The 12,157-nt window shown below is 41.9% G+C and overlaps 1 protein-coding gene across 2 annotated transcripts in view; it reads right to left on the bottom strand.

Moving 5' to 3' along the window:
* COL21A1 (collagen type XXI alpha 1 chain) overlaps positions 1-12,157 on the bottom strand; it is a 465,445-nt gene that overhangs the window by 74,840 nt on the left and 378,448 nt on the right. For both annotated transcript variants that reach the window (XR_005778297.1, XM_040428578.1), the window contains exons 21-24: positions 7,826-7,879; positions 6,265-6,336; positions 3,435-3,470; positions 1,735-1,779 (exon numbers count right to left, since the gene is read on the bottom strand). Coding sequence is in view for 1 of the 2 variants with exons in the window: in XM_040428578.1 (XP_040284512.1) it covers positions 1,735-1,779; positions 3,435-3,470; positions 6,265-6,336; positions 7,826-7,879 (207 nt within the window). In the remaining variant the exon portion in view is untranslated. The remainder of the gene's footprint in view (positions 1-1,734; positions 1,780-3,434; positions 3,471-6,264; positions 6,337-7,825; positions 7,880-12,157) is intronic.

Here is a 12,157-nt window from a genome sequence, read left to right on the forward strand (position 1 = left end):
CTACACCCAAACAGACCAAGATGTCCTCCGCCAGTGTCAAAAACATCACCTTTGTCAAAATGAATCAAGCCTGGATTTTCATCCACCTCCGGCTGATCCAATAGACATCACCCACCTGGCTTTGCTGGCTGTTCCCCATCTTGCCACTGTTGCTGTCTATAACCAAACCAAAAGAAAATAAGTGGCAGAGCTACAAACGTGCATCCTTAAAAATAAATCTTTATTATATTTATTTTTAAGGGTGAACGATTGTAGCTTTGCAACTTATTCCCTTTTGCTTTGATTATAATAAGTATGTTGAGCAGAGCAAATTAGGGTGAAGTTACAATCTAAAGACTATTTGTTGTAGTATTCACTGTTGCTGTCTGTCTACTGTCTTTCTGCCTATTATCACGTTCTGTGCATCATGCTACTAATGACTCTCAATCGTCAGTTTACGTGTATTTTTTAAAAGTTTAGTTTCCACTTGGTTGAATTTTTTTTAATTTTAAAATTCTGTATGTCATTGCTTATAGATCAAAAAACAAACTGGGGGGGGTTACATTTCTTTAAGGTGCAGCATAAACCTATGTGTTTACTGCATCAATATCGACATTTTCTCAGTCAAGGCAATGCTGGAGCCTGCATCATGCCACTGCCACTAATGCCTAAGGGTCAGTTTCCATGTACTAACTTTCCACATAGTTGAAATTTATAAATAAAAAAGTGCTTTCGGGGGCGGGGTTTAAAATTTCATGAGGCGGCATATGTATGTGATTACTGTATTAATACAGAAATTTTCTCACAGTCCAAGCAAGCTGAATGCAATCAATAGACCTCTCCTAGCTGCCGGTGCCCCATCTTGCCACTCATGCTATCTATCTGTCTGTCTACCTGCCATCACGTTGTATACGACTGCTGCATGCTGTGGCCTGCATCTTGCCACTTATGCCACTTTACAACCATCACATTCTGTATAGCTGCTGTTGTGTCATTCATCATGCCACTAATGCCACTTTCCCACCATCACGTTCACCCAAAACACTTTTTTTCTTCTCGTAACACGGTGTGTTTAAACATCATCTGCCCCCGATAAGGGACAGTTTATGAAAGCTTTGGAATCTGAAAAAGCATGAGACGTGCCAGCGCAGTGTCTTTTTAAACACACTGTATGATAACACCATCAATCGTGCGTTTACTCACAGCTATGTAGGTCAGTGTCACTGATACATCATTTACTATTGCTGCCATTGTGTTCCAGAGCATCCGGAGTGGGGATGGTGGAGGGATAAAAAATAAACAAAAAAGTTTTCCTAATAAGTATGAATCCTAGGAGGCTAGAGGGGGTTATAGACCAACTTTCAGGGCAACTGGAGCAAGTTCGGTTTGGCCTTTTTTTTTTTTATTCAGTGAACCAGACCCAAAACAAATCTCTATTAGTTCACTAATCTCTAACACAAATGTATTTTTTTTCTGCATCCGATCCGCATTTTGTGTGGGTCGGATGCGGACCCATTCACTCCAATGGAGCCACAAAAGATGCGGACAGCACACTGTGTGCGGTCAAAATCTGTATGTCCGTTGCACTCGCAAAAAAATAGAACATGTCCTATTTTTGTCCGTAAAAAAAATATATAACTTGTCTAATAATTGTGCACACAGTCTAGATTGTTGTCATTCTCACTAAAATTGCTTCCAAACAAATATAGCACACATCTAAGAACTTAGCATGAATTATGTATATTCTAGCTATACCTTTATTCCTTGATTTCCAGGTGAACCATTCATTCCTTTTTGGCCCTTTGAGAAAAAAAAATATAAAAAGTGTTTACAAATTATGTAATAATTTTTTTTTTTTTATTAAAGTGGTTTTCCGACGATTAAATATTAGATTTATTAAAAAGCTAATTAAAAATCTAACTATGCAACTATGAGTTATGTCATTTACTTACATAACTACTAGTATTCAAAGTGTATAGCAAGTGCACATTTACCTAAGGAGTTGTATTATACTGTCAGCAACCAGAGGTGGAATGGGGTTGATTTTACCTAGGGCCTTCCCCAGCAGTATTTTTATATTAGAAACACTGCTATTTTAAAAAAGCTATTAACATCCTTTCAAGCTTTTTTATATGAAATAATTCAAGGGATAACCCGTTAAACCAGTTAAATCCAATCCAATTAACAACTCATGGCTGGCCAAACATTTCAACTGCAATATAGTATTGCAAGCAGGCCATTCTAATAAATGGCAAGCTATATAATACATGGAGAAGTCAGGTCTGCAAGAGAAAGCACCATTCATCTCCTTCAAAATAGGAGAGTTTGTAGAAGCCCCCCCCCCACCCCACCCCACCCCACCCCACCTACACACACACACACGTTACCTTCCACATGTGTATGATACTAGAACTAGGATGAATTATACAAAATTTAAAGAAAAACCTTGCAGAGTATTTCTGTGCATAAACCTACAGTAGCTGCCAAAAAAACAATGGGGGTCATTTATTATACTGAAATACACCAATATTAGTAGTTTTTCAGGCGCAGATGGCAGCATAATGGCTAGTTGCACTGCTAACTGCAATTTCTCCCGGCTCATGCCAGGTCTAAAATTGTGGGCGTGGCGTGGGTGGGGAAGGGGATCGGCTGGCAGGCCCATCTCATTTACCAAGGCACTAAATGTAAGACAGCAATAAAGCTTTATGCCAGTCTTAATAAATGTTCCCCTATATGAATAGTTAAAATTTAGCTTTGAAAGTAAAATCAGCAGAAAGGTCTAAAGCATATAGGACCATTTAGCTTTCTGCAGTAAAAAAGTATGTACAGCAAAGTGCTGTCAGTTCCTAAGTGGGATTAAAAGCTAGTGGTGCAGGATATATTATATTAGCACAATTTCAGTGTTTTAAAATGTTAGATTTAGGGCATTATACAGTTTTATGTGTTAGATATTTTGGACTTTTTCCTATTTTGGACTCCTTATTTTATATTAAATGCTTTGTTGTGTACCTGATGCTGGCCTCTTACCAGCTGCTCTTGTCTTCCCCACACACCTGGTAAAGTAAAGGGTGACTATAATGATTGTACTAACTCTTTAGAAAATGCTCTCCAGTTGTTTTTCGTCATAGTGGGAAAAAAAAAGTCAGTTCAAGCTTTCTTAGAAACAATGTTACTATGACATCATAGCATAAAAAAACTGATGACTTCTAATGTGCGGTTGTAGTGGTACTGTGGAGGCAATTGAAGTGCAGAGACATTGGGGTAGACACTGGCAGAATATCTAATGATCTCAATGGCTAAACAGTTTTCTTGGTTGAATAACCTTGCAGTTTATATCTCAGTACCAGATAATGATCTGTTTTGTATTTTTCTAATGCAATACTTTATTGAAGATATTGATGCAATATTACCAACCTATATATTTGTACAGTTTCAGCAAAATATTGAGTTTGTACCTGAATTCCATGTTCACCTTGATTACCTTTATCACCCTAATAAAAATAAGAAAAAATCAAAAGACACAATGTACTATAAACTGAGGATCTTAGAGAAATATAAATATAAAATAATAATAATAATTAAAATAAATAAGATTTCAATGTGAATTTTTTTTTTGCTGTGTCCTGTGTTTGGCTAATTACATCAGTACCATAGACTTTCAATGGATTAGTAGGGCTTTTGCTTGACTTTCACTCCATTCAGAGTCCTAGCCACAGTCTTGCAGGTTGGGGAGACAAGAGATGTCTTTCATTCTTGTAGTCGATGGAGTTCCAGGAGTTGGATCCCCACCAATATAGCATTTATAACCTTAAGACATGCAAAATATTTTACAAAAACTCAAAAATGTGCAGCCAAACCCAAAGAGGAAATTTTACACCACTTTTAAACATGGACTGTGTGTCCTTTTTTGTCTTCCAAAAATGTGTGCACATGAACCATATCGGGTAATAGTTCTTAAAAGGATCATGTGGCTTTTACCCTATTACTTTTCAGAAAGGTGTAAAATATGGAGAGACATCCTTAATAATATGTCAGAATATTGCTAACTGTTATTGCGTTTTTTTGGTTTATATGCTACCATGCCTTTAGTTGGCAGTAGGGATGTCCCGATACCATTTTTTTAAGACTGAGTACGAGTACCGATACTTTTATTTAAGTACTCACCGATACCAATTACCGATACTAATTTTAACAATAAAATACACACACATGTATTTTCTGACCACTGACCAACCAAAAGGCCCAAAAACAGAACTATAACATTCCAAGGAGACGTTACACTGTATGGGGGCAGCCACAAAGAGAGACGTTATACGGTATGGGGGCAGCCACAAGGAGACGTTATACGGTATGGGGGCAGCCACAAGGAGACGTTATACTGTATGGGGGCAGCCACAAGGAGACGTTATACGGTATGGGGGCAGCCACAAGGAGACGTTATACTGTATGGAGGCAGCCACAAGGAGACGTTATACTGTATGGGGGCAGCCACAAGGAGACGTTATACGGTATGGGGGCAGCCACAAGGAGACGTTATACGGTATGGGGGCAGCCACAAGGAGACGTTATACTGTATGGAGGCAGCCACAAGGAGACGTTATACTGTATGGGGGCAGCCACAAGGAGACGTTACACTGTATGGGGGCAGCCACAAGGAGACGTTATACTGTATGGGGGCAGCCACAAGGAGACGTTATACTGTATGGGGGCAGCCACAAGGAGACGTTATACGGTATGGGGGCAGCCACAAGGAGACGTTATACGGTATGGGGGCAGCCACAAGGAGACGTTATACGGTATGGGGGCAGCCACAAGGAGACGTTATACTGTATGGGGGCAGCCACAAGGAGACGTTATACTGTATGGGGGCAGCCACAAGGAGACGTTACACTGTATGGGGGCAGCCACAAGGAGACGTTATACTGTATGGGGGCAGCCACAAGGAGACGTTATACTGTATGGGGGCAGCCACAAGGAGACATTATACTGTATGGGGGCAGCCACAAGGAGACGCTACTGTAAGGAGTCAGGATAACAATTTTTGAAGCCGCCCCCCCCCCCTCCTCAGTATAATAGTCTTGTGGCAATCATACAGTAATGTATATTTCTTCTTGCCCTAATGCCTGCTTTTAGAGATCAATGTGCAGCTTGCAGGCAGGAAGGGAAGGACCAGGGCCATAGAAGACAGACACTATCACCTTTAGAGGGACTCGCTTCTGGCAAACACAGCTCTGCTGCAGTGAATGCAGTGGAGCAGACTGTGATGTAATTACAATGTATAGTTATTGCAGGGACTCAGAGAATCGTCTGAGAGTTTATTAGTTAAAAGAATCTAATGAGTCAGAGACTGTGTCACCGAGTCCCTGCCAGACTTCCTGCTCCGCTACAGGCACCCTGTACACACACAGCTCCGCTACATGCTATGCTAATAATGTTCCCCCTTCCCCCCGGACGGACTTACAGGGAGCCGCAGAGCAGGAAGCCTGGCAGGGACTCGGTGACACGGTCTGTGACTCATTCGATTCTTTTAACTAATAAACTCTCAGACGATTCTCTGAGTCCCTGCGACTCCCCCTGTGCTGTGAGTCAGTACTGGCTGCCTCTGATTGGTTGGAGGGCGGGGAGGGGCGGGGCTAGCTTCCACTGTCGGCTCCTATTACACTGCCTGCTGCTGCCTCTGAAGCTATGCGAGATGCAGGGGCAGGCCGCGGACGGACACAGACACATTTAGAAGCGGCGCACAGGTATCGGCAGTGGTATCGGGGACATTTGCACGAGTACATGTACTCGTGCAAATGTCCGGTATCGGTATCGGGACATCCCTAGTTGGCAGCCATTACCTACTATAATACTCATAACAGTGTTTTTACTGTAATTTGCAACCATTTCATAGAGGCTAGCATGTGTATGGTTTGTTCTATACTGCCAACTAGAGTCCATGCTGTGTTATGTTATGGAATTGTGTATATGTGGTAAGACCTTTTGATCATATTACCTTACTGGAAGATAGACTACATCATTTGATAATTTTCAGAGGTAGAGAGGAATCTCATAATACTGTACATTGTGTGACAGCATAGAATCAAGAAGTGTTTTCTTTCCGCCCCCTTGTTTTGCACTTTGGGGACTGTTTAGGGGTTTTAATTAAATCCAACAGTTATAACGGAAAGGATATCAGTCAAATCCATAAAATAACTGCTATGGTATAATGAAAGGTTAGATACTAGTTAAACATTGCAATGTATTAAATATGCTTGTGAAAATTCATAAATGCTTTTACATTACCTTGGCACCTGGAATTCCAGAAATCCCTGTATAACCTTGTGGGCCTGGAAGACCATTATCCCCCTTTTCTCCCTTTTGTCAGGTTTGGTAGATAAAGGCATATGTATAAGTAAACATAGACAATAAATGTAATAGCTTTAAAGTAACTTTTCAAAAAACTTTTGATGTATCATAGTGACATATCAAAAGTTTAGGTCAGTTAGGGTTTGAGTACTGAGACCCACACAAATCTCTACAACAAGGGGAGAGAAGAGTGTGCATATCACCGATTCGAGAAGGGCTAATAGACTTCTGTGGAGCCCATCTAGTACAGTCAGGAGAGGATGAGTGACATGTGCATGCTTCTCTCTCCTCGTTCTGGTGAATGGTGGGGGTCTCAGCACTCAGACCCCCACCGATCAAAACTTTTGATTTGTCTTTATAACATAAATGGTTTTTGATGCTTTAAGGTTCAAGAACTATTCTTGAAACAAGCATCAGAGGATCAGGGTGTTTTTTTTTTATTTCATTATACAATGTATTCATCTTTGTGAAGTACATATGAAAAAGATAAATCCTACCCTAAGGCCACAATGCATCACATTTCAAAAATTATAATGGTAGAAGAAATAAAAAATCATAAATGCTTTAAATATAAACAAAATATTGTAATAAAATATTGGAAATAGGTTGTTTTCCTAAATTTATATCAACTGAGTTAAACAAGTTTTACATGTTTAAAAAATTACAAAAGTTGGAGAGGTAATGATTTGATCTTTGAACTGTATGTATTTGCCAGCTGAGTAGTTTTATTTTGGTTCATGATCCTTATTGTGTAAAACATAAAAAAATGAAAACCAGCTAATAATCCACATTCCAGCCAGAAATTAGGACCACACAGTATTAAAGCAAATTTCACCCACTGAAGAAACAGACTTAAAAATTGAAATAAAGTTTTCATGATTTGTTTGGATTCAAATGCTGCAGTAGTGAATAGGAAATATTTTCAGGATGAAAGTGAAGCTGTACATTGTATGTCAGTTATTTAAAAATATTAATGAATTCCAGTTATTTAAATATACTGTTACTAGGATTATAATAGCAGTAGTATTTACACTAGAACCTAAGATAATTCTTATACCTTGCTGTGCTACTTTACTATAGAAATCAATCGGACAGATTTACTAATTCTGCCAAAAAATGCAGGCAGTGTGAACATCTGCCTAATGCATCAAAGTGGCCGCTGCTGGATGAGAAATTTACTGTATGCCTAGACTCTTTTCTCTAACGTTATACCACCTATTGATTGGTTTACTTGACAATATTCCATGGCGAGGTGCAGAGGATTATAGTTTCTTGATTCATAAATAAGTCTAAAATGATATGCACCAAATTGTGCCAAATTTTGGGACAATTATGTAAGAATTCAGACACAACTCTAATAGTAGTAAATGCAGGCTAGCATCTTTATTTCATTGAAAATAAATGCATACTGTATACACTTGCAAAGATACAGTTTGCCAGCACTTCACAGGGATTCACAGTTCTGTAACTGCAATGCACAAAAAGCAATGTTACATACCTTGGTGCCTAAAGAACCAACTTTCCCAGGCATTCCAGGATCACCTTTATTACCCTGTAGAGAATTGATATCCTTTTTTAAAAGTTTATCAGTACAATTTAAATTACAGTCACATGGAACATTAAAATCAAAACTCTTTCCGTATTTTTCGCCCTATAAGACGCACCGGCCCATAAGACGCACCTAGGTTTTTGGGGAGGAAAATAAGAAAAAAAAATTTTTTAACCAAAAGGTGTGCTTTTGGTGGGTTTGGAACTAATGGTGGTCTGTGGATGATGGACACTGTTATGGGGGGATCTGTGGATGACGGACACTGTTATGGGGGGATCTGTGGATGAAGGACACTGTTATGGGGGGATCTGTGGATGACGGACACTGTTATGGGGGGATCTGTGGATGACGAACACTGTTATGGGGGGGATCTGTGGATGACGGACACTGTCATGGGGGATCTGTGGATGACGGACACTGTTATGGGGGGGATCTGTGGATGACGGACACTGTCATGGGGGGATCTGTGGATGACGGACACTTATGGGGGATCTGTGGATGACGGACACTTATGGGGGGATCTGTGGATGACGGACACTTATGGGGGATCTGTGGATGACGGACACTTATGGGGGGATCTGTGGATGACAGACACTGTTACAGGGGGGGGGATCTGTGGATGACGGACACTGTTACAGGGGGGGGGGATCTGTGGCTGGCACTGTTACAGGGGGGATATCTGTGGATGGCACTGTTATATATGTGCCATCCACAGACCTCCAACCCCATAACAGTGCCATCCACAGTGCCCCACCAGCCAATAACAGTGCCATCCACAGACCCCCACCCCTTAACTGTGCCATCCACAGATTCTGTGTGCCCCCCCCCCCCCCCGCCGCCGCCGCCGCCGCATACAAATATAAAATGTATTATTGAATTAAAAGTTATTAAACATGCCCCCCTCACTCCTAATAGTACCGTATATCCGAATTTCTTCTGTATAATGCCGGCAGGCGGGCCGGGCGGCCGGAGCGTCCCTCAGTGACGTCACTTGTCTGCGCCGCCTGCTTCATTCATAAAGGAGGCGGCGCAGTCACGTGACATCAGGGAGTTACGCTGCCGCCCGCCCGTCCTGTCTGCCGGCATTATACAGAAGAAATTCGCATATACGGTACTATTAGGAGTGAGGGGGGCAGGTTTAATGACTTTTAATTCAATAATATATTTTATATTAGTATACCGGAGCGGTGAGGCGGGGCTATAGTACAGTGACTGCACCGCCCCACCGCTATTGCCGGCCCCCAGCTCCTCCTCCCAGTCCCTCCCCCGGCCCCCGCTCCGTACATCGCGTCCAGCGATGCTAAACTGTCAGCATTCGCCCCATAAGATGCAGGGGCATTTTCCTCCCACTTATGGGGCGAAAAATACGGTAAATCCTTTTTTTCTATCATTATGCCTAGGGAGTAGAATTTTTTTTTTTTATTCTCAGAATTAAGTTTCGTGCACGTTGAAGGACAGCATAAAGCTGGTGACAGATTTTGTAATCCAAAAACAGGTCTTTTCTCCAGTATCATTCTATGAGGATTAGAGTAAGAGCATGCTTAACACCCTCCATGTGTCAGATGGAAAGCAACATCCATGTTTTTAAAAAAGGAGAACCAACCATTACTGTACATTTATCTCAAGGAGGCATTAGGGCCCTATTAGACCTCACAATTTTGGGGGGAATTATTGGGAACAAGCATTCATAGGAACGCGTGTTCCCAATAATTGGCCCATATAATTGAGCAGCTGATCAGCCAATGAACGAGCAAATGCTCTTTTGATGGCTGATGGGCATTTTTCATCATGTGCTGCTAATCAACAGAAACTAATGAGGGAGGAATGACTATGGTAGAAATTGTTCTTCAGACATTCAGATTGCATCAGCCTGCTGCAAATGAGAGTCGTTGGATGTGCCATAAATTCATTGGCACTAGCGCTGCCCAAATATCGGGCAGTATAATTCAGCCCTAGAATGAGCCCTTAGACTGATGTTGACTTCTTCTACATACATATGATAAGAGATACAGAGCATTTGTAAAGTTTTCAGACCCTTTCACTTTTTTTATATATTGTTGTCCCCTTGTGCTATAATGACAAAAATCTAATTTTCTCACATCAATTGGCACTCAATACTCAATAATGAGAAAGTGAAAACAGAATGTTGGAAATGGTTGTACATTTATTAAAAAAGGAAAAACTAAAATTTCACATAAATTTAAGTATTTTTAATCTTTGCCATGACACTTGAAATTTTGCTCTGGGGCCTTCCATTTCTCATGATCATCTTTGTGATGTTTCCAAACCTTGATTAGAGTAATCTAGGCTTTATGGCAAAGTGGCCAGAAAAAGGCCATCTGGAATTTGCATAAAAGCACTTAAAGAACTCTCAAACTGTGAGAAACAAAATTCTTTGGTCTGATGAAACCACAACTGAACTTTATGGCCTCATTTCTAAATGTCATGTTTGGAGGAAACCAGGCACTACTCAACACTTTCCCAATACCATTCCTACAGTTAAGCATGGTGGCAGCAGCATCATGCTGTGGAGTGTTTTTCAATGGCTGGAAAAAGGAGACTGGTTAGGGTTCAGGGAAAGCTTTAAAGTACAGAAATATTCTTAATGATCCGGAGGGGTCTGGACCTCAGACCGGCATACACATAAATAAGGCAGAACCCTTGCCGCTTCTAAATGTAAGACAGCTTCCTAGCTGTCTTACATTTAGACCATTGTCTACTCCTAAAACGGGCATATAAAATGGTAAATGAGATAAGCTTGCTAGTCTGTCCCATTCCCCGCTTGTGCCACGACCACTTTTTTAGACATGACCTGAGCAGGGATCTTTGTGTTGCAATCTATGCAAGAAGTATACCTAATATAGGCATATTTCTGTGTAATAAATGACCCCCAAGCACACAGCCAAGACAACACAGGCTTATAGACAACACTGTGAATGCCCTTGAGTGACTCTGCCAGAGCCCTGACTTGAGCCCAAACATCTCTGCCAAAACCAGAAAATAGCCTTCCACAGACTGTCTCCATCCAACATACCATAGCAAAATGAAAAAGGGAGATAGATAGGGATGAGCGAACACCAGGAAGTTCGGGTTCGCCGGGTTCGCCAGGTTCGGCCAAATTTCGGCTCAAAGTTCGGGTTCGGGACTCGAACTTGACCCCGAACCCCATTGAAGTCAATGGGTACCCAAACTTTGGGGCACTAAAATGCCTGTAAAATAGACATAGTAAGGGCTAGAGGGCTGCAAAAAAAAAAAGCAAAATGGGGGTAAGAGCAGGACAATTGCCTTGCAAACAAATGTGGATAGGGAAATCTATTAAAATACCATAGAATAGAAAAAAAAAATTATCTTGAACTAGGAAGCGGAGGTCAAAGTGGATTAGGAGGTTGTGGAGGCGGTGGACGTGGCAGTGCAGGTGGAAGCGTAGTGGAGGAGGAAGAGATAGCCAGGCAACAGAGTTTTCTTTTTTTCTTTTTTCTTTCTTTTTTATTTTTTATTTGGGAAGACCACAAAACATTGGGAAATGGAGTATAACAATGGCTGGGTAAGGCCGTTATACTTGTCTACTCAGCACAAGGTACAGACAAGTCCTGTGGGATCCATGCCTGGTTCATTTTAATGAATGTGAGCTTGTCCACATTGGCTATGGACAGGCGACTGCGCTCGTCTGTGATCACCCCCCCTGCCGTGCTAAACACACGTTCAGATAATACACTGGCCACAGGACAGGCCAGCACTTCCAAGGCGTAAATGGCAAGCTCAGGCTATGTGCCCAATTTGGAGACCCAGAATTTGAAGGGGGCAGACCCATCAGTCAGTACGTGTAGGTGTGTGCACATGTACTGTTCCACCATGTTGCTGAAATGCTGCCTCCTGCTAAGACGTTCCATATCAGCTGGTGGTGCTGGTTGTTGTAGCGTGCTGACAAAGCTTTTCCACATTTAGGCCATGCTAACCCTTCCTTCTGAGGTGCTGGCGATGCCCCAGCTGTGTTGGCGACTTCTTCCTCCTCCTCTACCTTCGCCTTGTGCTTCCACTGAGCCCCAGCTGTCAGGTGGGAATGCCATCAGCAGCGCGTCTACAAGCGTGCGCTTGTACTTGCGCATCTTCCTATCAGGCTCCAGTGATAGAATTAAGGATGGCACTTTGTCCTTGTAGCGGGGATGAAGCAGCGTGGCCACCCAGTAAACAGCACTGGTTAGAATGTGGGCAACTCGGCGGTCGTTGAGCAGGCAATGCAGCATGTACTCGTTAATGTGTGCCAGGCTGCCCTGAGGCGAT

The sequence above is a fragment of the Bufo bufo genome, chromosome 4 (assembly GCF_905171765.1).
Source record: "Bufo bufo chromosome 4, aBufBuf1.1, whole genome shotgun sequence".
NCBI lineage: Eukaryota > Metazoa > Chordata > Amphibia > Anura > Bufonidae > Bufo > Bufo bufo.